Source organism: Bipolaris zeicola (assembly GCF_000523435.1).
Source record: "Bipolaris zeicola 26-R-13 unplaced genomic scaffold scaffold_62, whole genome shotgun sequence".
Classification (NCBI taxonomy): Eukaryota; Fungi; Ascomycota; class Dothideomycetes; order Pleosporales; family Pleosporaceae; genus Bipolaris; species Bipolaris zeicola.
Window position 1 is genome coordinate 11,827 of NW_006912111.1, and position 21,580 is coordinate 33,406.

The 21,580-nt window shown below is 51.0% G+C and overlaps 9 protein-coding genes across 9 annotated transcripts; 5 read left to right on the plus strand and 4 right to left on the minus strand.

Moving 5' to 3' along the window:
• Positions 1-3,433: 3,433 nt before the first annotated feature.
• Positions 3,434-5,087, plus strand: COCCADRAFT_94527 (uncharacterized protein; the record flags this gene model as incomplete). The annotated part of the gene is made up of 3 exons (XM_007713497.1): positions 3,434-3,661; positions 3,712-3,768; positions 3,819-5,087. 3 exons carry the CDS (start codon positions 3,434-3,436, stop codon positions 5,085-5,087), a joined length of 1,554 nt encoding a protein of 517 aa, XP_007711687.1.
• Positions 5,088-5,296: 209 nt separating this feature from the next.
• COCCADRAFT_94599 (uncharacterized protein) lies at positions 5,297-5,494 on the minus strand (the record flags this gene model as incomplete). The annotated part of the gene is made up of 1 exon (XM_007713498.1): positions 5,297-5,494. A coding segment is annotated over one exon (198 nt), but the record flags the coding sequence as incomplete, so codon positions are not given.
• A 352-nt stretch (positions 5,495-5,846) lies between these two features.
• COCCADRAFT_94639 (uncharacterized protein) lies at positions 5,847-6,643 on the plus strand (the record flags this gene model as incomplete). The annotated part of the gene is made up of 3 exons (XM_007713499.1): positions 5,847-5,873; positions 5,926-6,458; positions 6,550-6,643. The coding sequence occupies 3 exons, from the start codon at positions 5,847-5,849 to the stop codon at positions 6,641-6,643; spliced, it is 654 nt and encodes a 217-aa protein (XP_007711689.1).
• Positions 6,644-8,182: 1,539 nt separating this feature from the next.
• Positions 8,183-12,077, minus strand: COCCADRAFT_94586 (uncharacterized protein; the record flags this gene model as incomplete). Its single annotated transcript, XM_007713500.1, has 5 exons — positions 8,183-9,108; positions 9,168-10,883; positions 10,947-11,333; positions 11,672-11,718; positions 11,977-12,077. Coding segments are annotated over 5 exons (3,177 nt in total), but the record flags the coding sequence as incomplete, so codon positions are not given.
• Positions 12,078-12,228: 151 nt separating this feature from the next.
• COCCADRAFT_25773 (uncharacterized protein) lies at positions 12,229-14,340 on the plus strand (the record flags this gene model as incomplete). Its single annotated transcript, XM_007713487.1, has 1 exon — positions 12,229-14,340. The coding sequence occupies one exon, from the start codon at positions 12,229-12,231 to the stop codon at positions 14,338-14,340; it is 2,112 nt and encodes a 703-aa protein (XP_007711677.1).
• A 248-nt stretch (positions 14,341-14,588) lies between these two features.
• On the minus strand, positions 14,589-16,675 carry COCCADRAFT_36248 (uncharacterized protein; the record flags this gene model as incomplete). Its single annotated transcript, XM_007713501.1, has 3 exons — positions 14,589-14,783; positions 14,873-16,428; positions 16,483-16,675. The coding sequence occupies 3 exons, from the start codon at positions 16,673-16,675 to the stop codon at positions 14,589-14,591; spliced, it is 1,944 nt and encodes a 647-aa protein (XP_007711691.1).
• Positions 16,676-17,170: 495 nt separating this feature from the next.
• On the minus strand, positions 17,171-17,335 carry COCCADRAFT_64160 (uncharacterized protein; the record flags this gene model as incomplete). Its single annotated transcript, XM_007713502.1, has 1 exon — positions 17,171-17,335. A coding segment is annotated over one exon (165 nt), but the record flags the coding sequence as incomplete, so codon positions are not given.
• Positions 17,336-17,852: 517 nt separating this feature from the next.
• COCCADRAFT_94558 (uncharacterized protein) lies at positions 17,853-19,003 on the plus strand (the record flags this gene model as incomplete). Its single annotated transcript, XM_007713503.1, has 2 exons — positions 17,853-17,963; positions 18,014-19,003. The coding sequence occupies 2 exons, from the start codon at positions 17,853-17,855 to the stop codon at positions 19,001-19,003; spliced, it is 1,101 nt and encodes a 366-aa protein (XP_007711693.1).
• A 1,336-nt stretch (positions 19,004-20,339) lies between these two features.
• On the plus strand, positions 20,340-21,574 carry COCCADRAFT_25776 (uncharacterized protein; the record flags this gene model as incomplete). Its single annotated transcript, XM_007713488.1, has 2 exons — positions 20,340-21,071; positions 21,122-21,574. 2 exons carry the CDS (start codon positions 20,340-20,342, stop codon positions 21,572-21,574), a joined length of 1,185 nt encoding a protein of 394 aa, XP_007711678.1.
• Positions 21,575-21,580: the final 6 nt, after the last annotated feature.

Here is a 21,580-nt window from a genome sequence, read left to right on the forward strand (position 1 = left end):
GTATTACAGGCCTAGCTGACTGAACTTAGAAGGGCACCATTATTAAGTCCTATTGCTCTGAATACCATCTTGGTCGGCTTTAAGTGTGATCAAGAATGGCACGCTGTGAAGACCGGAAAAGAGTCCAGTATGCGTAAAAGATGAACATAGGAAATCGGACATCAGAAAGTCAAAAGGTCCACTGGTGGGCGAAGATAGTAGGGGGACAGTGGCTAGAATTTCCAGACTGACATGATTTGTTGGTTGTTGCTCCTCCTCCTCGCCGAACGCAGATCGAGGATTGGCTGAGCTTGAAATGTTGTGACATGTCCTTGCTGACAGGGTGCGCTCCTATTTTCACTCGCTCGGCTTAGCGTAACCAAAGATCCGATGTAAGTATGTCGTTGTCCGGAGAATTTTCTTCCATCATCGTGATCAGATATTCGACAGCTACCCATTGCGACAGCCCAAACAGCCGTACTCCCGGAGGACTCTCAGTTGACTGAATTATTGAGCGGATCCGGTCGCCTGAGGCGACTTCAAGCAGTTAGTGGTTACCAGTTGCTAAGTGCTTGGCTCGAGAATGGTGCGATTGTTGCATTCGGGTCCCACAGTAATCAGCGGGAGCCCCGAGCAGAAACCTCACGGCATAGTTTCTTGATTCAACCGCAACCGTTGACCTACTTGCGAGGGTCTCTGTTAGCGTCCCGATGCCAAGCTGGTCGAGTCGAAGGCGCATGTTCAGATACAGAAAAGAACCCTGGAAGTGGGGGCTATTGTGTTGCCTACAAGGTCCAATCATGTCGCTTAACGCGGTCGCTATTATTCTGCAGGCAGAAGGCGACCGCTGCTGAAGCCTAGAGGCCGTAGTGCCCCAAAATGTGTTGGTGACGACGAATAGACTGTCGACGGCACTTCTGTGCCATGGAAACGTCCCGTGGTAATGATTGTGGTCAAGTGGGGCAAGTAAACCGTCGAAACCCTCTCACATGAAGTAGGGGGACCACACTGATTGTTGGCTGCTGTGGAGACCACAATTGCTGGCTTTCCATTCGTTACTATCTCTTACAGCCAATCAAATTATAAAAATATAACCATTGAAATGAGCCCGTGAGATACGCACAGGGCTCGTCACGAACAGCCAGCAGTGGATATACTGCAAGCCTTACTGACACCCTCGTGGCATCGGGGTCTCAAAACGCGGACTGGTGGCTCGGCAGTGACTTTTGGCTAGCGATGAGAATATCGCTGGCTTAAGTGAGTTGAAGTCAGGATGAGGGCACAGTAGGTGGTCGTTGACAGCGATGAAGTCGCCTAGATTCATATGTGCCTATAGGTCCCTTTCTACAGCGAGAGTTTAACATTTGACAGTGGTAACACAAAGTGATATCCCTAGCAGTGATCCATTACTGATCGAGCTGGCTGATGTGTACCCTTGGAATACTTTGACGGAACTACAACCGTCATCGTAGCTTATTTGCTGTTGTTCCGGGTGTACCGGCCAAAACAGACATGTCCAAATTTCACAAACTACACCGAACCCCCTGATCCACCGTGATGTCGGTAGTGATAGGATCCACATGTGTTTCGCGCTTGCTCAGACCAATTGAAACTGCCTTTAAGGGTCGGTCAAACGGGGTTACACAAAGTTGAGACTGTTTGGTTGACATACCAAAATGGTCCTAGCATGCATTCCGGAAGGAGGTCTACAGGACACGCATATCAACATGATCGACCGGAAGTAACCGAACTTTTTGCTGCATGCATCCGGTGTGCAGGGCCTTGCTGAGCTGTCCACTGCTTGTCGTTTAGAGATATTGAGGACCAGGTTCCCCGAATAGACCTGCCTCAAAATTCGTCCACGCTGAACTAACCAGCCGCGAACGGACAGGGTTGACGGGATTATTCTTGGTTCAAGCGGTCAACGGGCTGCTCAGCCTTGCTGTAGTGGCGCACCGTAACCGACGTGTCGGGATGCCATTTGGTCCTTTGTCCACCTGCTACAAATGCCAAAGTCAACAGATGTATCATGTTTGAGTACCAGCTAGTTCCGGGTTTTCCCACGAACTGATTGCATAGATGCATCTGAGCCCGCATGATAGACTTTAGAAATTACGGTGTTATGGCTAGTCCTTCTAAGCATGACCAGCTGTCAGGGTTCTGGCATATATGATATGCAGCCATCCGCAAGAAGGACGCTAAATCGAGCTGCTTAGTGGAGGAAGGACCAGATTTATTTCGGCCAACCAATCTGAACCTGTAAGAAGGCTGAGATCCAGTACCTCCTACGATACTGGTTTTGAAAGAGGAAGGACCGTTAGCATCAGAGCTGTAATTGGTGTTTGACGAGTAGCCCTTGATCTGATCGATCACAATTCCCCAAGGGGGTACCAATAGCTAAAGATACCAGTGAATGTGGCTTACGATGGTGAACGCCAAGGGCACATGACTGCTGCAAGCCATGTTGGATCCTTGTCAAAACTGGTAAACACTCACTGAGGCTGGGTGAATCTTGCGAAAGGGCGTCCTAATCAGGCGTAGCTTCCGCCCAGAGCTATCATGGTGGAGGGGCTGAGGGCCGTTTCCCACACCACTGGAGAGCAAAAACGCGAGTTACTGAGCTTCGAAACGTGAACGGACCAGAGGGCTAAGTTTGCGGCCATCAGATATGTGTTGAATCAGTGGGGAGGCTAATAGTACAAAAAAAGCGCGGCTCCTTAGTGCGGCAAGCGTACCCAGCCATCACCAATCCGGTAGTCTCTTTGTCCACGCTGAGACGCAGATACACCACAGTGTAAGTGAACAGTAGAACTCGAGATTGAGTAGTTCGCTACAAATATCATCTTATGACTGACCCTGGACAAAGGATTCTCTTTGATTGATCCGCCCTTCACACCTTGTTCTAGCTCCTCCGCCATCACCACAAAGTGTAGCAGACCAGGAAAACACAGCTCCGGTACTCTAGTTGCATACCTTTCCTATAATTTGGCGTCTTGTAGTTGTCAAATTTGCTTGTACACATACCAAAGCATTGGGGCCGGTGAGAAACGGGTAACTGCAATAGGTTCGTCCCCTGAACGCTTTGCGGACTGCTATGCGTCGTCGCGACATAGCAAACCTGACATGAAGCAAGATTTTAGCTGTATTTGCTGACTTATATGCAGCAACACATTTGTAAAACGACAATTTGGCTGGAGAGGCTTTGAGAAATACAAGACCAGAGATCAGAGACAACGTCTCAGCCATCGTCCTCAGTTGCTGAAACACTTCGCCTGCAGTGCAGCGACATATTTTCGACCTGCTACTAGATTACCACCTTGGAAAATCGTCGCAGTCACTTCTGGTAAGGCACTGAGTCAGGAGGCGAAGACAAAGCGGTAGAGAGAACAGCGCGTCCGCCCGTAATCTCCACTGTCGCAGCGACCAACTCCATTGTGCGCTGATTCTCGTTACGATGAGGGGTGATTCGCCCACCCAACAACATCCTCCCACCCCGCCGAATGCTGGGGCAGAGTACCAAGTCGGACTTCACCAAGTTGCCGAATACAACGTAGACCGCGGATGTTCATTCGGTGAGGCAGGGTATGGTTCCCCAAGCTCGGTGGCGCACCAAGGCATCCCTTCGCATGCGTCACATGGCGACGACCACATTCGCGGGCTTGGACTAGTAGGCCTACAATACGTGAGCAAACCTAGATTCTCATGCTCATTAAAATGCTGATCAACCCCCAGGACGGTTATGAACCTCCGACAGAATTTTCTCCCAACGGCTCTTATAGCCGCATATCGGTAAGTGAGTCTCAGGCAGAGTCGGTGGCGAAATGGCTAATGAATATTAGAACGATCAGGTCTTGTTCTCTCCGCCAACACCAAGATCTGCCAACGGCGATGAATCTAGTCGGGCGGCGATCCGTAGCAGAAGAACAATGACTGCATCCACATCTCCAAAAGAAACCCAGATTAGCCTAAGACCAAAAGCAATACCAAGATCCAAGAAAGCGAAAACAGCAAAGGGAGACAGGCAGAGAATACCCAAGCTGACTGCGCCACTGAGTATATTAACAAAAGAACTGCACAACATTCCGATCAAAAACATGGAAGAGTGGGTCAACAGGCCGGCGGATGTTCGAAGGCGAGAAGCAGAAAAGCGGAATGGATACATTGCTCGTCCAATGAACTCATTTATGCTGTACAGATCTGCATTCGCAGAAAGAGCCAAATCATGGTGCTTGCAAAACAACCATCAAGTTGTGTCGTCGGTAGCCGGGGAAAGCTGGCCTCTTGAGCCGCCAGAGATCCGCGACCTCTACAGCGAATATGCAAAGCTCGAAAGAATCAACCATCAGAATGCGCACCCGATGTACAAATTTTCACCAAGCAAGACGGCCGCTCCAGCTCGGAAGCGAAGGAACGAATGGTCAGACGAGGAGGAACCTAGCGATTTAGACGATACCGAGTGGGCTCCAGGTGCAGGAAGGTCACGCCCTCGGCAAACTAGACGCATCGAACGCTCAATCAGTTACCCATCAAGTGGGGTCGGCGCAGAATACTTTGACGGAGCATTCGGGCCAAACGCGAACGGTGTCAACAGATCCTCATGGGAGATGACGAATGAAGGACGACCTATGCCGATGCCGATGCCAATACCGATGAGCCACAACGATCTTTACAACTGGCCTTACCACGCTGCACCGTATGCGAACATGCACATGAGCCCGAACTACACAGATGACCTGCATAAGCCGTTGAGTACCTCGACGCTTTCCAACCATTTCCAATCGAACCCATCGATGCTTGGCTTGCCCGGGGGCAGCGCGGACGACTTGCTCCAGCAACTTCATCCACACGTGAGAACTCCCTTTGACGAGGGACAGTTGGATCCGATGCTATTGGCATACGGAGGCAGTCAGTCCAGTGTTGATCCAGTATCTCTCCAATCCAACAACTTCCGAAACAACCAGATCAGCATGCAAGAAGCGCTATCGTATCACGACCTCGACAACTTGCTGGATCTTCCGCATGACGAGTATCAAGCTTGGCAGTCTGATCCGACCATGGTGTCTTTGGAGCAAGAGTCTGAGTTCGACAAATGGGTGGGTGAGCAATGATTTAGGTTGTTTCAGCCTATGTCTGTATGAGTGTTTTGGTTGCTTCTATGCAGTATGATGTACGATTCAGCTTTCACGTGGTGATACCCATTCTCTTGGTTGGGGTAGAATGGCGCCTGGTGAACTCTTACTACGTACACCACCAGTAGCATACATGGTGTCTTTTTGTTAAAAGCTCCGGAAATTGGAGCACATTAGATATGATTTGGCTATGGGTAGACGAAAAGAGCCAGTAGAGCTTCATGTTCCTGTGGCCATGCTTTGCTCAATGTTACGGACGTGATACCGCGATTGCCGAAACTCCTCAGACTTAATGTTGTGTGATGATAGTAATGACTCGCATCTTTCCGGGTGGTCTGTGTAGAATCTGGCGAGTGAGGGTGCGTAGGCAGATGATGGTGTGCAAGGGATTGCCAGAAGAGTGAGGTTGTACTTGACAATGCCAAGACTTGTTATTGCCGTCTCTGCCCCACCCATGCACCCTTGTCTCCAACGCGGACGCGCTTTACTCTTCTACCAATGAGGGGTCGGACAACCATCCACGAATTGAACACTTCCTCATGATATGCTAGTACAGATGCATTCTTCACAGCAATCCAGAAACTTGCCTCTGCACCATTAGTGGGATTGCCATATGCCTGAAAAGAGCTTCTCGTCGTGCAACTCGAATATAGCATAGCACCCTGGGCAAAAAGTCGCCATTACTCACGATATCCTAAACTTACCAACAGCACACGCACACACTCACATACCTCAGTCATGTACGGCGAAGCAGCAAACAAGCTGGTAGCGATACCCTTGGTACCCCATGATTTGGTCACGTCTAAGAAAAAGCCAGGTCCAAAATGCAAAGCGCACCCTCGCCCTTCCTCACCTCCCGCCCTACGCCTCGGAACTTACACGCTCTATTGTACGCGAGGTACGCGACCTGGATAAGGACGTATCCTCTATTCTCGCTCCTTACAGTGGCTCCTTCAATCCCAGCGCCTCACCCGAAACCGCTTGCGCACTCCTTGTCAACCACCTCTGCATGCGCCGCAACAAGCGATGTCTGTTGGCCTACCACCGGGTCCGCAGTGATAAGTTAGAAGAGTACTGTTGGGAGGGAATTGATGTGCTTGAGCAACAGGGTAACAAAGACCACGCCGCAGAAGCCACGAGGGGAAGCACCCTAGGTACCGGGGGCGGGAGAGAGGAGAGTAGTCTGAGCCCAGAAGAGGAGGAATACGTAAGACAGTACAGTGACCTTCTCGCGGCATACAAGGGCCAATGGACGGATATCGATCTAACAGGGAGCCTGGAGCCGCCACGCGATCTCTTCATTGACGTCCGAGTGCTCAAGGATGCCGGTGAGATACAGACCGAGTACGGGTACGTATAGTCACCCCTTGATGAACTTCGGCATGCCGAAACACGGCAGGAACAACAACCAATAAGCTAACTAACCAATGAAATTGCACAGTTCAATAACCCTGACCAAAAACTCGCAATTCTACGTCCGCCAAGGCGATGTCGAACGCTTGATCGCACAGGGATACCTCCAACGCCTGAGCTAAACCAGAAAAGAACCTCCTCCCCCGCGATCAGTACACTCAAGATTCTAGAAGCTCGATAAGACAAAGCTTCAGCAGGATACACAAATCGTACGGTATAGCCGAAGCGAAAACCCCTTTCTGTGGCTGGTCTAAACCTCCCACAATCCACCAACCACCATCCAACGCGCCCGCATGGCCGCGAAATTAAACTTTTCCCCATACGCCTCTACCATGTCCCTGCCACCTTTTCTTGCTCGTCTTGGCCCTGAAATTGGGGTAAAGGAACCTCAGCCCCCGCACGCCTTGGCCTGCACCCGAAGCAAAGCCCAACCAGCAAAGGGATATCCAAATTCAGCCTAGGTACCAGGGCTATGGCGGCGTGGACCATGCATGTGCCGCAAAGCAAGACGGCAAACGAGTACCCAACGCGACCAATTCCCATGGTTTACCGCACGCACGGTGTCCTGAGGTACATTTGCTTTTCTCGCTCCCCGCCTCCCCTCGCCTGCGCAGGATGTTGTCACCTTTTTTGCCACCACTGCATGCATGCCTTCATATAGCATTTTTGGGCTCCGCCACCCTTGTGCCTGGAACAAGCAAAACGGCGTGTGGAAACTTACTGCATGCAGGATTTTTAACTTCTCCAGCTAGGGCTTACTCGCTGGTATGCATGAATGTTGGCTGTGTTTGCTGCAAAAGGCATAGTGTCAGGGCTGGTACGCTTCCGATTCGTCAGTTGTGAAAAGAGAGGGTGTAAATGGGTACCGGTGGACGGCAGCAAGGGCCGGTGGCCACGCGAGAGTTGCCATTGTGGGTTCTGGAACGAGTTGCACGTACGTGCGCACGGGAAGAGGCTTCTTGGACAATCTGACATGTGAGATGGCGATATCTTGAGGAGTTTGTGATACCAAATACCTAGAGTGTGGTAGAGATAGGAATTCAGTGATACGATCAGAGGTTACAGTGGCAAAGAGAACTCGACTGCTATGCATTCGTTGAAGAGAATTATTCTAGTTTCAATTTATACGCATTTTTAAAAAGACACTGAAGTTGTGTGCTTCCATGCAAAGGAAGCCTCACCCCTACGTAGAATTGAGAACCTGCTGCCTCTTCTCTGATAGCCATTGCTGCTATGCAAGGAAGTGAAACGCAGGTGCAAACTTATTTTTCTTAATGTACAAAAGACGCCGTTTCTGTAGGACCCGATTATGATATGATCGGTCAAGCGGGAAGGAGGCTGAGGCTGAGGCTCAAAATAGACCTGCGACGAGGTGGTGTAAATCAAAGAAGAGGGTGAGTCGGCATTGGATCCACACTCACGTTTTGAAGACGGTCCTAGGTTCCTGTTTGCCGAAACCCATTTGAATGCTCTGAAAGCGTGCTTTGTTGACATGTTCAATTCCGTTTCCGAATGCAGTGTCCGTCCCCACCCATCCTGGACAAGAAGAAACAAGCAAGCCACAACAATGTCCGACACTCGTAGTGGCGGTGTGACAGCTGTGGAAATCGTATGAGAAGAAGGATGCGCATGCAAGAGAATTCTCAACGGGTAGAGGAGTCTCAAACAACGCTATATCGACCAGTGGCGGTACGAGTCGTAGATGCATCTTCTGCCGCAATTGTACCTTCGCGCAGGAGGCGGGTGAGTTCCATCATAGCCTGTGTGACAATATTCTCCGTATCTCCCTCAACCAGGATGTACAGCTTGGGAAGATCATTCTCACCAGGCTGCTTGCCAGGTGGGTAAAAGTTACCCTTTGTCGTAATCGAGACACCAGTCTGATCGAGAATCTTGGCGACATTGGTTCGATTGGTGACGGCCCATCGAGCTTTCTGGGGGAAGTCGTTGATCTCAATAGTTGAATGGTAGAGACCAGCGTCAGGACCCTTGTTGTCGATGGGCTGGCCCGCGTGGATCATGCCCTTCTTGCTGAGCCTACCGTCGACCTTGGAGGCAGCGGCCATCGCCCGCTCCCTTGCACTCATCGGCTTGCCAGTCGCAGCAGCCTCGGGGCGCTCGGTCTTATTGACAACAATCTTGCTGTTGAGTAGCTTCATCCAGTGAGGTTGATCCTCGACTTCAGCAGCAGGTGTAGTTCCTTCAGCAGCCTTGACAGCGCCAGGACCAGTAACCTCGGGTTTCTTAACAATTGGCAGAATCTCTTCTTCTTCATCGCTGTCTTCAATACCTTCCAGCTTAAGCTGACGCTTCTCGCGCTTCTTCTCAAGAGCACGAGTTGCATCAAGTCGATCGAGACCTTTGCCACCGAAGCCGCCATAGTATTTTTCGGTACCTGCCTTGGCCTTCTCATGGAAGGTATCTGCCATTTCTTGAAGCTTTTCAGGGACTTCTGCTCCGCTCTCCTTTAGTGCTTTGACAACATGGATAGCGAAGCGCTCTTGACCGGGGTTCTCAATAAGAGTAATGGCAGTACCCTTGTTACCCGCACGACCAGTACGACCGCACCTATGAACGTAATCTTCCACTATCGAGTATTTTAGCAAATGGATATTACATATATGCAAGGACGAAGTTGGTACTTACAGTGAGTTGGGCAGTCAAAGTTCAAGACGAGTGCCAGACCGGGGACGTCAAGACCACGTGCTGCTACAGACGTGGCAATGAGAATAGAAAGAACACCCTGCTTGAAATCACTGATCGCTTCGTTTCGATCAGTCTGATCTTTAGCTCCGTGAATTGTGTTAACAGAGAAATACTTGGCCTTGTAGAGCTTGGACAATAAATCTTCCGCAGTTTCCTGCCGCTCCGTGAAAATCAATACTTGTGCATTTTCGTCCTCAGAGAAGAGCTGACCAAGATGCAAGAGCAACTTGTTGATCTTCTTCTCATAACTATTAGGAACAATGGATATGATCTGGGTAATCTCAGGGGCCACTTTGGATCTACCACCAATTGTCACTTCTGCTGGATTGTTCAGGGCTTTACGGGCCAATGCAACCATGTTCTTTGGCATGGTTGCTGAAAATAGCACAGTTTGACGGTCGGGGCGCACATTTGCAAGAATCTTCATGACTTGTGGTTCAAAACCCATGTCGAACATGCGATCAGCCTCATCAAGAACAACATAGGTAATGCGGCGGAAGGAGAGCACACGCCCCTGGTTTGCAGTCATCAAATCGATCAGGCGACCGGGTGTTCCACAGAGAATGTGTATGCCACCACGCTTAATCATAGCAATCTGGTCGGAGATGGGCTGTCCACCGTAAGCGCATTTGATAGTTATGCCAGAAGCTGAGAGGAACGGTTTGAGCTCATGGACAATCTGCAATGACAACTCTCGAGTGGGAGCAAGGATCAGTCCAATGGGACCGTCAGACGGCTTTAGTGGGCGTTGATCAAGAATATGACGAATCATTGGTATACCGAACGCGAGTGTCTTTCCAGAACCAGTTTTTGCGACACCGATGAGGTCACGTCCAGAAAGAGAAATAGGAGCAGCTTGTGCCTGGATAGATGTGGGCTTCAGGTAGCCTACGCGAGTGAAGACGTCCATGGTTGCTTGCAGCAAGCCCATCTGGGCCCACTTAGTGACGGGACGAGGCACATCATCTGGCTTCACTTTGATGCCGTCAAGCTCATGACGGAGATCGGCAACTTCTTCTGGCGTCATCTGAGAAACCTCGAGCGGCTCAGTGTAAAAAGATTTTCGGAACGGCTCGTACTCAACTTTATCGTGGTCGACAGTGGCAACCTCCTTCTTCTTTTTCTTGGCAGCACGAAGTTCGAGAAGATCTTGCGCCTCAACAGAGGTCTCGACAGGTTCGAGCTCGTCGGCGAACATGGCCTGGCCCGAAGGTACACCGCGGCTGGGTTGTGGTTCGGTCAAGTCGGCCATGAAGGCATCGAGAGGATCGATTTCGTCTTCTTCGGCCCCTACAGTTTCGTCAACGTCCATTTTGTCGGCGGCGGGGACTTGGACGGCAGGTGCTTCTTCCATGGTAGCGTCTTGGTTGTTTTCGTTGGCGATATCCGCGCGACGCTTCTCGAGGCGAGCCTGGAGTTCCGCATTGTTCTCTTCGTCATCACTTCCAATGCCACTCATTGCAGCGTCATCGTCTTCGGCACCGTCAGCTTCGGGTTCAGGTTCGTCGTTCGCAGTAAATTCGGGGAGGGCTTGAAACTTGCGCTTGCGCGTTGGGCCTTCTTCGTCGAGGAAGGCTTTTCTCGAAGTTTCAGCCTCGGCTTCTGCAGCTGTCTTAGTCTTGAGACCGAAAGAGCCAATGTTGCCGTTGCCCTTTGCTGTTGAATGATCTGTATGAGTGAGCTCATGATTGCGTGAAGGAGGTATGGTGGAAGACATACTGCTAGCGGCTGTCACTGTCTTGCCAGCAGGCTTGGCCATGTCCAAGGGGCGGGCAGCAGCAGAAGCATCCAGTTTGAAGGTCGACTTCTCGGGCTGCTTCTGTTTGAGTTTCTCAGTAACGCTCTTCTGCGGAACTTTAGTCTTAGCGGTGTCAAGCTTGACCTCACTTGCTGGGGTCTGGGGAGGCGGCGTCGCAGCAGCAGCGGAGGGGGTTGCAGGCGCAGTGCCAGCCGGCGAGGCACCAGAGCCCTGTGTGTCTGTCTTTTCTTTGGTAAGACGCTCAGCATTGCGCTTCTTCCATTCGGCCAGCTTTGCCGCGCGTTCAGCGAGCTTGTCCTTGGCTTGTGTCTCGGGGTCCTTCTTCCTGTCGTCGCGCGGGGGAGCATCTAGTCGATCCCGTCTGTTATCTGGCGCTGGTGTGACTGAAGAGCGAGAGCCAGGCCGGCGTGAGGTAGAGCGCCTACGCCTGTCTCTGTCATCGTCGCGGTCCCGTCTGCTGCTGTAACGGTCTCCACGGTCTCGTGATCGGTCACGGCGGCGAGGGGGAGAGCGCGAGCGGCGGTAGTATGTGTCGCGGTCGCGGTCGCGGTCACGACGGTCCCGGCGGTCCCTATCATCTCTGAAGCGGCTCTCTCCACTGTAGCGGTCTCCCCGGCGGTCTCTATCTCTGTCTCTGGATCTGTCGCGCCGCGGGCTGTAGCGTCGACGATCTCGGTCGTCGTACCTTGAGGAATCAGCGTGGCGCGTCGCCATCTTAAGTCGGTGGTATTACTGTGTGCAATCAATGCAATGCAGTGTCACTCGTGCAGCAGTAGATGGTGGCGTCACTGAGACTGCGTGAGGTGAATGGTCGTCGAGATGTTTCCAAGTCCCAAAGTTGTACATGCCCCAAGCGTCCGTCTGCCTTGGCCGATGGAAGTGTGGCACGTGCGAGACGCTAAAGCCGAAATCTTGGGGCGCTAGGAATAATTTTTGGAAGGTTGCGACAGTTCACGGCAAAGGTGAAGCAAAGAACACTAAATCACCAACAAAATGCCTGTGAATCCGCGCAAGAGAAAGGTCGTCACTCGCCCGGCGCCTGAGCCCAGCGATTCAGAAGACGAATTAGGTGGCGGACTGCTTGAGGGTATCTTGTCGCATTCCGAAGACGACTCGGACGACAGCCAAGAAGAAGATGTCGAGACAGATGCGAGCAGCGTGATTGAGGGTCTTTCCGATGAAGATGCAGAAGATGAAGAGGAGGAAGAGGAGAACAGTGATGAAGAGCAAATTCGTGAGGAAATGCGCAACCTCAACACCTCTGACGGGCCTTTGCGAAAGAAGAAGGGATTACCGACCCATGAGATGGACCTCGATACTGGCGCAAGCGCGGAGCTAGACGACGACGAAAACCTCAAGCCCAATTACACTGTGACAACAGACGCACACGGCAACACCCGCTACCTGTACAAAGAGATTGACCCAATCTACGAGTCGGACGACTCCGACGCCGAAGCTACAAACACAATTGGCAACATTGACCTCAAGTATTACGATGAATATCCCCACATCGGCTATGACATCAACGGCAAGAAGATCATGCGTCCGGCCAAGGGAGAGGCATTGGATGCGCTTTTGGACAGCATTGACATACCCAAGGGCTGGACAGGTCTGACGGATCCCGAGACAGGAAAACCGCTGAACCTATCGGAAGAGGAGCTGGACGTGCTCAAGAGGCTCACAAGGAATGAAGTTGTCGAGGACGGCTATGACCCATACCCAGAGATGGTCGCCTACTTCTCCGGCAAGCAGGAGATTATGCCACTGAGCGCTGCGCCCGAGCCCAAGCGGCGATTTATTCCTTCTAAGCACGAAGCCAAGCGTGTCATGAAGCTTGTCAAGGCCATCAAAGAGGGTCGCATCAAGCCCTACAAGCCGCCGCAAGAAGAGGAAGAAGAGCAGGATGAATTCAGCTTTGACGTTTGGGCCGACGAGAAGCCCCGGCCAGATAACACAATGCACATTCCCGCTCCCAAGCTGCCACCGCCAGGTTACGAAGCGAGCTACCACCCACCACCCGAGTACCTACCAGACAAGGATGAGGAAAAGGCTTGGTTGGAGGCAGACGAGGAGGACCGGGAGAGGGAATTCTTGCCCAAGAACTACGATGCGCTACGCAAAGTTCCAGGCTACGAGACATTTGTCAAGGAACGATTCGAGCGAAGTCTGGATCTCTACTTGGCTCCTCGTGTGCGAAGAAACCGACTCAATATCGACCCGGAATCCCTACTGCCCAAGCTACCAAACCCCGAGGAACTCAAGCCTTTCCCTACAACTTGTGCTGCAATTTTCCGTGGACAGGAAGGGCGCGTACGCTGCGTCTCTGTTGATCCACACGGCGTCTTTGTTGCTAGCGGAGGCGACGACGGTTACATTCGAATCTGGGAAATCCTGACCGGCCGACAGGTCTGGAATGCTAAGCTCTCAGACGAAGAGGCTGTCGACGCCGTACAATGGAGGCCCACCAAAGACGCATCTATCGTCGCAGCTGCCTGTGGCGAGAACGTCTTCCTTATCGTACCCTTTACCCTTCTCTCCCCCGATATCGAACAAGCCAGCCGCGACGTCCTCGACGCGGGCTGGGGCTACGCCGTCACAAAAGGCACCACAACACCCAAAGGCGAAGACGCGCCTAAACAACCCCCAGGAAAATGGAGCCGCCCAGGTACACGCCTCGAATCCAAGGGTGTCCTCCTCCAAGTTCAAGTCCGCTCCGCCATCAAAGTCCTAAACTGGCACCGCAAAGGCGAATACTTTACCACCGTCTCCCCCCGCGGCCAATCCACCGCAATCGCCATCCACGCAATCTCTAAACACCTTACTCAACTCCCCTTCCGCCGCCTCAAAGGTCTAGCCCAAACAGCACAGTTCCACCCGTCTAAAGCAATCTTCTTCGCAGCAACCCGCAACACGATCCGCGCCTACGACCTCGCCAAACAGGAACTCGTTAAGATACTGCAACCCGGCGCGAAATGGATTTCCAACATCGATGTCCACCCGGGAGGCGACAATCTGATTGTTAGTTCGTACGACAAGCGTGTCCTCTGGATGGACATGGATCTCTCGACTAAACCGTACAAGACGATGCGGTTCCACAAGGAGGCTGTGCGCTCGGTTAAGTTTCATCAGGGTGGTCTGCCGCTGTTTGCTGATACCTCGGATGATGGCACGATTCAGGTTTTCCATGGCAAGGTTGTGGGTGATTTGATGGAGAACGCGACGATTGTGCCGTTGAAGGTGCTCAAGGGGCACAAGGTGAAGAGTAAGCTGGGTGTTATGGCGTTGGATTGGCATCCCAAGGAGCCGTGGTGTGTTTCTGCGGGTGCGGATGGAACGCTGAGGTTGTGGTGTTAAGATGTTTGTATGTCCTTTTTTTCTTCTTTCTTATCGACTCGACTGTATGGGTCGAGCGTGAGATATCGTAGCATTTCGCAAGGCGTTTTAGAGAAAATATAAAAGGACGGGATGAATAAATTCTTTGAATAGTATGATCCACTCGTGCAGACGAATCATGGCTTTTGGCAATTAACAATGCCTTTTTGCTCCGATCATACAACGTACCCACAACGACGCAGAAGACGTATTTTCCTCTACAAATCCAACTACAGCTTCCGACTCCTAACCAGTCCACTCTTGATACCCGTAAGCTCACCCCCATAACTAGCGCTTCCCTTGGCCGCAGCACTCTTATCAAACACCTGCTTCATACTCTTGAGCTTCTTCTGCTTCTCCTTGTACTTTTCCTTCTTCTTTACACGCGGATTGCGTACGCTCTTCTTGCGATGGGGTGTTAATCCCTGTTTCAAACATGTTAGCATTTGTACCACCCCAAAACTAGCATATATATACGGGTACATAGCAAAAGCTGCATAAGGGGTAAACATACCTTATTCTTCTGAATCTGATAAGAAATCTGACGCCGTCCATCATCCCCGATAATCTCCTCTTCAATGACTTGAGCACCTTGTTGCTTAGCAAGGGCATACGCTTCTGCGCGCTCGAGCTTCGCTTGCTTTTTGTCGTTGGAACGGGCGGCGACCATGTCGTAGTAACCGTCTTCGTCTTCATAGTCGTCACGACGGGTACCGGGAGCTTCATCCGCAGAAGATGCACCATCGTCGTCGCCGAGTGCCACGCCTGGGCCAGCGTCCTTGTGCTGGCCGCGTTTCTCAGCTTCGGCTTGCAGACGAGCTTGTCGGTCCTTGAGGCGTTCGCGGTGGGGGACGTCGGCGTCGCCGCCGTAGTCCTTGCCTGCGGCATCTCGCTTGTTGGCTTTTTGGGCGATTTGAGAGGTGTAGAAGCGGAGGGAGCGCTTCTTCTTCGCCTTTTCGGCTGCTTCGTGGGCGGTGAGGGCTGTCTCTTCGCCAAAGTCTGAGTCGTCGGCGTTGAGAAGGTTGAGCTTGGGTTGTGCGATCTTCTTCTTCCGCGCTGCTTTCTTGAGAGCAGCCTTGTCTGCAAGCGTATCGAGCGACGCGAGATCTTGCTCAGTCTTGGCCAATTTCGCTGCACGTCGTGCTGCTGCTTCTGCCTGCGCAATCTCTGCCGCTCTTTGCGCCTTGGTCTTCTTCTGCTTCGTGGGTTTCTTGACAGCCAGATCGGCGTTGTCACTCTCTGCAAAGCTTGCATCATCCTCAGAAGCGTCGTCACCGTCTTCAGTCTCAACCATGGGATCAGCGATTGGCAGGCTCTCTACCCTTGTCCACATCTTCTGGCACTTGAGCAAGCTCTCCATAACCGGGTGCTCATGTAACTCGACAGGGTCCAGCGCGATGGCTGGAGTTGCATCATCTGTAGCGGTGGAACCAAGAACAGCAAAGTACATAGCCATTGCAGCGAGGTAAGCCGCGCATGCACGGTACTTTGTTATGACCGTGGGTGTAGGAACCAATCTGTTATTCTTTGCCGCCTGCGCCTTCAGTACCCTCTCAGCGGCATTAGCAGCAGCGGCCAACTCCTCATGCAGGGGTTGTAGTCGCAAATACTCCTTGGAAATGTGCTCAAACTCGGGATATCGTGTCCGCATAATTTTCATCTTTTCCTCCTGTGACATGGCATCTGTGATTTGAAGTTGAGGAAGAACCTCAGTAACCACTGCTGCGCCTTCAGCATTCTCTTCACCATCCTCTCCAAGCCACTCATCTTGGTCGAAGCCAAAATCAGCTTCGGTCATGCTCTGTAGCTGCTTCTTTTGTATGCGTCTGGCCTCTGCCTCTTCGTCTAGGGCGTCTTGCTCAGTCTCGATAGCGTCAGCATCGTAGTAGTCCTTTTTCGAGGCGCCCCATGCTCCGAGTTCTTCATCTTCGTCTTCTTCGTCGGCTGGCTTGCGCTTTCCGGACGTTTCGTCGTCTGAGCCATCGCTAATGTCGTCGTCGAAATCGTCTTCGTCATCGTCGTCGCTTCCAGCGTCGAGAATCTCTTCATCTGAGGGCTGAAGAAATTTATCTGGACATAATGTCAGCCAGTATTCGTGGAAATTCCCATTATCTCCAAACAAACCTTCTTCCTGATATCTCCGCATCTTCTTGGCGGCAGGTCCCTCGTCAAGCAGCACCTTGTCGCGGTTCATGTGAAACTCGTCCTCGGAATCAGCGACATCTTCAAAGGTGTTGATCCTCATTCGGGAATCCTCTTCTTTTGGCGCCTTGGATGCGCCGAATGCGCCACCGCCCGCCTTTCTCTTCTTAGCCATAATTGTGCCGTTTCGCTGTGTTGTGGCGATACTCGTCAGTCGTTGTCGCAGTCGTCTTTGTCGCGCGCCCAACTTTTTTTCCGAGCAAAGTCTTGGCATTTCCGCGGGCAATCGAGAGCGACCCACTTCGGTGCCGAGCAGCCAGCCACGATTCGGTCAAGCGCATCTGCAAGGGTCCCATTTCGTGGCCCACTCTCCATTCGTCAACACCATTTGCAAAGATCAATAGTGGAGAAATGTCAGTCACATCTGGACTGTCAAAAGGCAGTGTGTACATTACAGTGTACTTACAGGCGACCTGTTTCAGAAGTGGGAAGCGCACACCTACTTTAGATGCATTACCAAGCACAAGCACATGATGAATGCGTTCACATACTACATGCTACCCCTTGGCTTCCCTACTAACACGTCTTCTGAGAAAGGTTGGAGCAGCAGAAACCCCTCCTACCGAGTCTCCAAGATCCCATTGTTGCTGCATTGGCCATCAAGCGCACTCAGAATCTTCGTGTACAAACCGAACCTCACCCAACTCCCCCACAGCTCTAATGTGTCGCCCAAGCATGGGTATTTATATTCTGACTGTTTCATCTCGGTTGCATGGTTCACAATGGTATTCCCACAATTGCAAGGATTACCATCTACCAAAATCAAGTGTTTGAATCCAAGACTCTCATTGTGTGCATTGTGAAGACCTCCGGTATTGAATGTAAGCCGCTTTACTAGAGTAGCTGATCGTTTCCATCATGAATAGCATGGTCCAAAGGTAGAAGAAATTTGAATAATGATCAGAAGCAGCAAGTAAAAGTCTTCCCAAATACAACACTCCACATCATCTATAATTTCCCCCAAACCATCCGGTTTTCACATATAGCAACTGCAACTATCTTTTCACAATTAGAGATGAAGTGCTTCTTAACACTTTCTGCAACGCCTTCCTACACCGCCATAGTGCACTATGTACCATGGGTGCTGGCGCAACGCCCCACGCTGCCCCACCAAAGCAATCTAGCCACTCACAAGTTGCTAGGGTCCCTTTCTCACCACCAAGGTGCATGGTGCGATAATCACACAACACAGAAGCATGCCAGGCGCAATGATAACTACACCGTAAGCATCGTCAAGCGCCACTTGTTTCGTCTTAGTTAAATCCTCCGAGGGACCCCGCCGCAGGCCCCTCATGTTTCAATTCCTCGTTGGAGCTGCCCTCGTGCTCATCATCGGGCTGGTGAGCTTTGGCATCATGGGCTTCAGCTTCTCCATGAGCAATTATTTTCCCGTAGATGGCAAGGTAAGTCTATTGGCATATTGTTTCACACGTGTAATGCTTATATTTCGTAGACGGTCCTCCTTACCGGCTCATCGCAGGGCATGGGCAGTGAGGTTGCCTGTCTCCTTGCTGCCCGGGGAGCCAATCTTATACTGGTCGCACGCACGGCAAAAAACCTCGAAGCTGCTGTCCAACGCGCAAAGGCGTGCGCAAAGAACCCTTCCACCCAGCGATTTACGTACATTGCGGCCGACGTAACTTCCGAGTCTGAGAACGCACGTATCCTCAAGGAAGCAACAGTTTGGAATAATGGCCGCATGCCCGAGGTTGTCTGGTGCATTGCTGGATCCTCAACCCCCGGACTGTTCATCGAGACGAGCACAGACACACTGAGAAAACAGATGGAGCTGAACTACTTCGCGACAGCATATATGGCACAAAAGGCGCTACAAGCTTGGCTGTATCCCGAGGTGCCGTATAGCCCACAAGGGAAAAACGTTACCCCGGAGGCACCACGGAAGTTCATCATGACATCGTCCTCACTCGCCTTCATAAATATTGCTGGCTACTCGCCCTACTCTCCAGCAAAGGCTGCCCTCCGCAACCTCGCTGATGGACTTCGTTCAGAGGTCCAAATCTACAACTCAGCGCGCCATTCCAATGTCAACACAGGCACCACACCCGCGCCGTTCGACGTAGACATTCATATTGTGTTTCCAGGTAGCATACTATCCCCAGGGTTTGAGAACGAGAACAAGACGAAGCATGCCGTCAGCTTTGAGCTGGAGGCTGCCGATCCCAAGCAAACCGAGCTACAGGCAGCAACCAGCTGCGTCAAAGGTCTAGAAAGCGGAAACTTCATGACACCGACAAATTATCTGGTACACCTGATGCGCTGGGGTAGCTTGTCTGGTAGTCAGAAGAACAACTGGGTCATCGATGTGATAGGAGCGATTGTAGCAGCGGTTGCCTGGTTGTTTATAGCACCAGATTTGAACAAGACGGTCAGGGGCTGGGGAAAGAAGAATGGGATGCCGGCGTATAGGCCAAACGCGCAGTAAGACGCGTTTGCTTGAATACCATCTCACGACAATGCGAGCATCATGAATCTTGGTATCGCATATCTTATACCACTCTCAGAATATGAACTATGATTAGCCAATGTCCTAATTTCCATCGTAATATATTTGCAGGTGATGTTAGACACTCTCTGTTTTCACTCTCATTAGTTGTCTTGTGGAAAATTACACGCCGTGTTCACACGTACTTATTCTTGTCGAAATACACGTCGCTATGTCATGTAAATAGTGGCTACTACTCGGCTGAACTTGCTCTATTACAACAGCCACTTGATTTATGTATAGTCTTAGTATTCTATCATAGATTGCGATTGCGATTGCGATTGCTATGCCGACTGGTTTGGAGAAGTAGGCACAGGTCACTACCACTATTTCCTTTGGATAAGGAGGTGAGGTGCTCGGATGCTCAGTTGAAAGTATTGACATTTGATTTGCTCATTCCATGACACTATTCCACTATGACGTAAATATATCAGCCGCAGCTGAATCCTACAGGTCACGAATTACTTATGTATTGTGCAAGATACTGCGAGGTTGGCGAATGAGACCCACTAGCCAAAACTGCCCCATTGCTCGTCGACTTCAACCGTTGCACTGTCCTTCGCAGATCAGAGTAACTTCTACCACCGGGCTTAGATTATGGGTGAGATGGATCAGCTTGAAGCTGTTTCATATCTTCCTACAGATGTTCAGTTGATGGTGTTGGATTATGTATGCCTACCCCGCACCAGCAAAAGCACCTACTAGCCCCTGAGGTGCAACAGAACATCACTGACGCCGGCAGTTTAGGTCAACCTCTACCCAGATCTTTTAGCACTCTGCTTAACATCAGGGTCATGGAATCTTGTTGCGACAAAGGTTTTGTACCGGAACATTGTGCTAGACATTCGCACCCGCAATGGTCAGCTCTCACTGTTCCGTCAATGCCTGGAAGTTGGCGCATCCAGGCACTTGCAGTACGCGCAAAAACTAAGTCTACTTGATGTTCCAATATTTGAATGCAACAGGATTTTGCGCAACAAAGCGCCGTGGATCCATGGCGAGAGAGACACGTTGTTATTGCAGATTTTGCAATCGTTTCCTTCGAACAAATTGACCACGTTCCGGTTAGCTTCCCCATTTTCACCGGCACGGTTTCAATCACGCGCTGCCAGCGTTGAGTGCCTACACGGAGGATTCTTTTGGCTAATTCGCTATCCCCAGTTATCTTTCTCAAATCGATCTAAAACCATCTATCATCAACCTTTTACAAAAGCAGCAACAGTCGATTGTCGATTTCGAGCTATCGCATGGTAACTTCCAGCAGCTTGTAACTCCCATGACCAGGCGTGTAACAGCTGGAGTCTCTGGAGATGCGCAACAAACATTTGGTCTTGTAGAACTTGCTCAGAAATTACCTCGACTGGAAAAGTTCGCCCTCTTGCTGAAGAACGTTAACGTTTTTTTGCTCGAGGACTACTGGAGCAGGTGCTCCTACAGCACCTTCTTCCCGAACAAGCAGATTGTCTCTCGCGAATTGATGTTTGATGGCTATTTACCCGGAGGGTTTGTTTCTGCCATACCTCACATGTTCAATCTCTCCCACTTAACTAGACTTTCTCTCTACACGGACAATTTCTGGTACTGGAAGCCGCTTTTCAGCTCCCCAGAGCTACGAAACCTGACACATTTCGACTTTCACTCTCCAGACAGTTTTGACCATGAAAAGAGTATGGATCTTGAAGATTTGTTTACGCGGAATCAAAACCTCCGGCATTTGAATCTTCATATGCGGCTATTGAAAACAGTGTCGTTGGAGCCACTGCTTGCAGATGATGGGTCGACTCTTGCTTCGTATATCTCGCCGCTATGTCCCAGGCTAAAGTCTCTCTCGCTCTTCGACTTATGGTCAGTGGAAAAGAGGGCTTCCTATTTTCCTTCCATGGCATCGCTGGATACGATTTGCGATGAGCTTGGTGCTTTGGAGCAATTTGGGTTGCGTGTCGCGGAAATAGGGGGGTGTCTCCTGGCCAATGGGCACGACAGACAGAAATATGTCCTTGGACGACTCGTAAGTCTTAGCCATGTGTGATTTTTCACTATGCAAATATTAACTATTAGTGCAAGAAACCAATTGGCAAGCTCAAAAACTTGAAAATGCTGCATCTCTACCAGGATCGTATTCGAATCATCGATCCCGACCAACCGAGAAACGTAGCAGCCGAGACCCAGCAGCTCGCTGCAGTGCTCTTTCAATGGGCGCATGATTTGTGTCCTGACCTCGAAGTCCTCATCTGGGGTCGTTTTACCGAAACGCTTGACAACGATGTATATTCCCTTCTCGAGGACGAGTTGGAAACAGAGGGAAGTCTTGCTAACAACGTAAACGTTGAACGCGTACCACAACAGTACTATGTAAAGCAAGTCACACGAGTCCGAGGGGGAGCTCCGAATATCACCGCTATTCCGTTCTCGCGACGTCGGATCCAAAATGAGTTCCCGGACCTGGATTTGCTGGCTTGCGATACCAGCGTTGGCACGCTGGATCGCATGGCAAGAGATATTGTGTACTAGGCACGA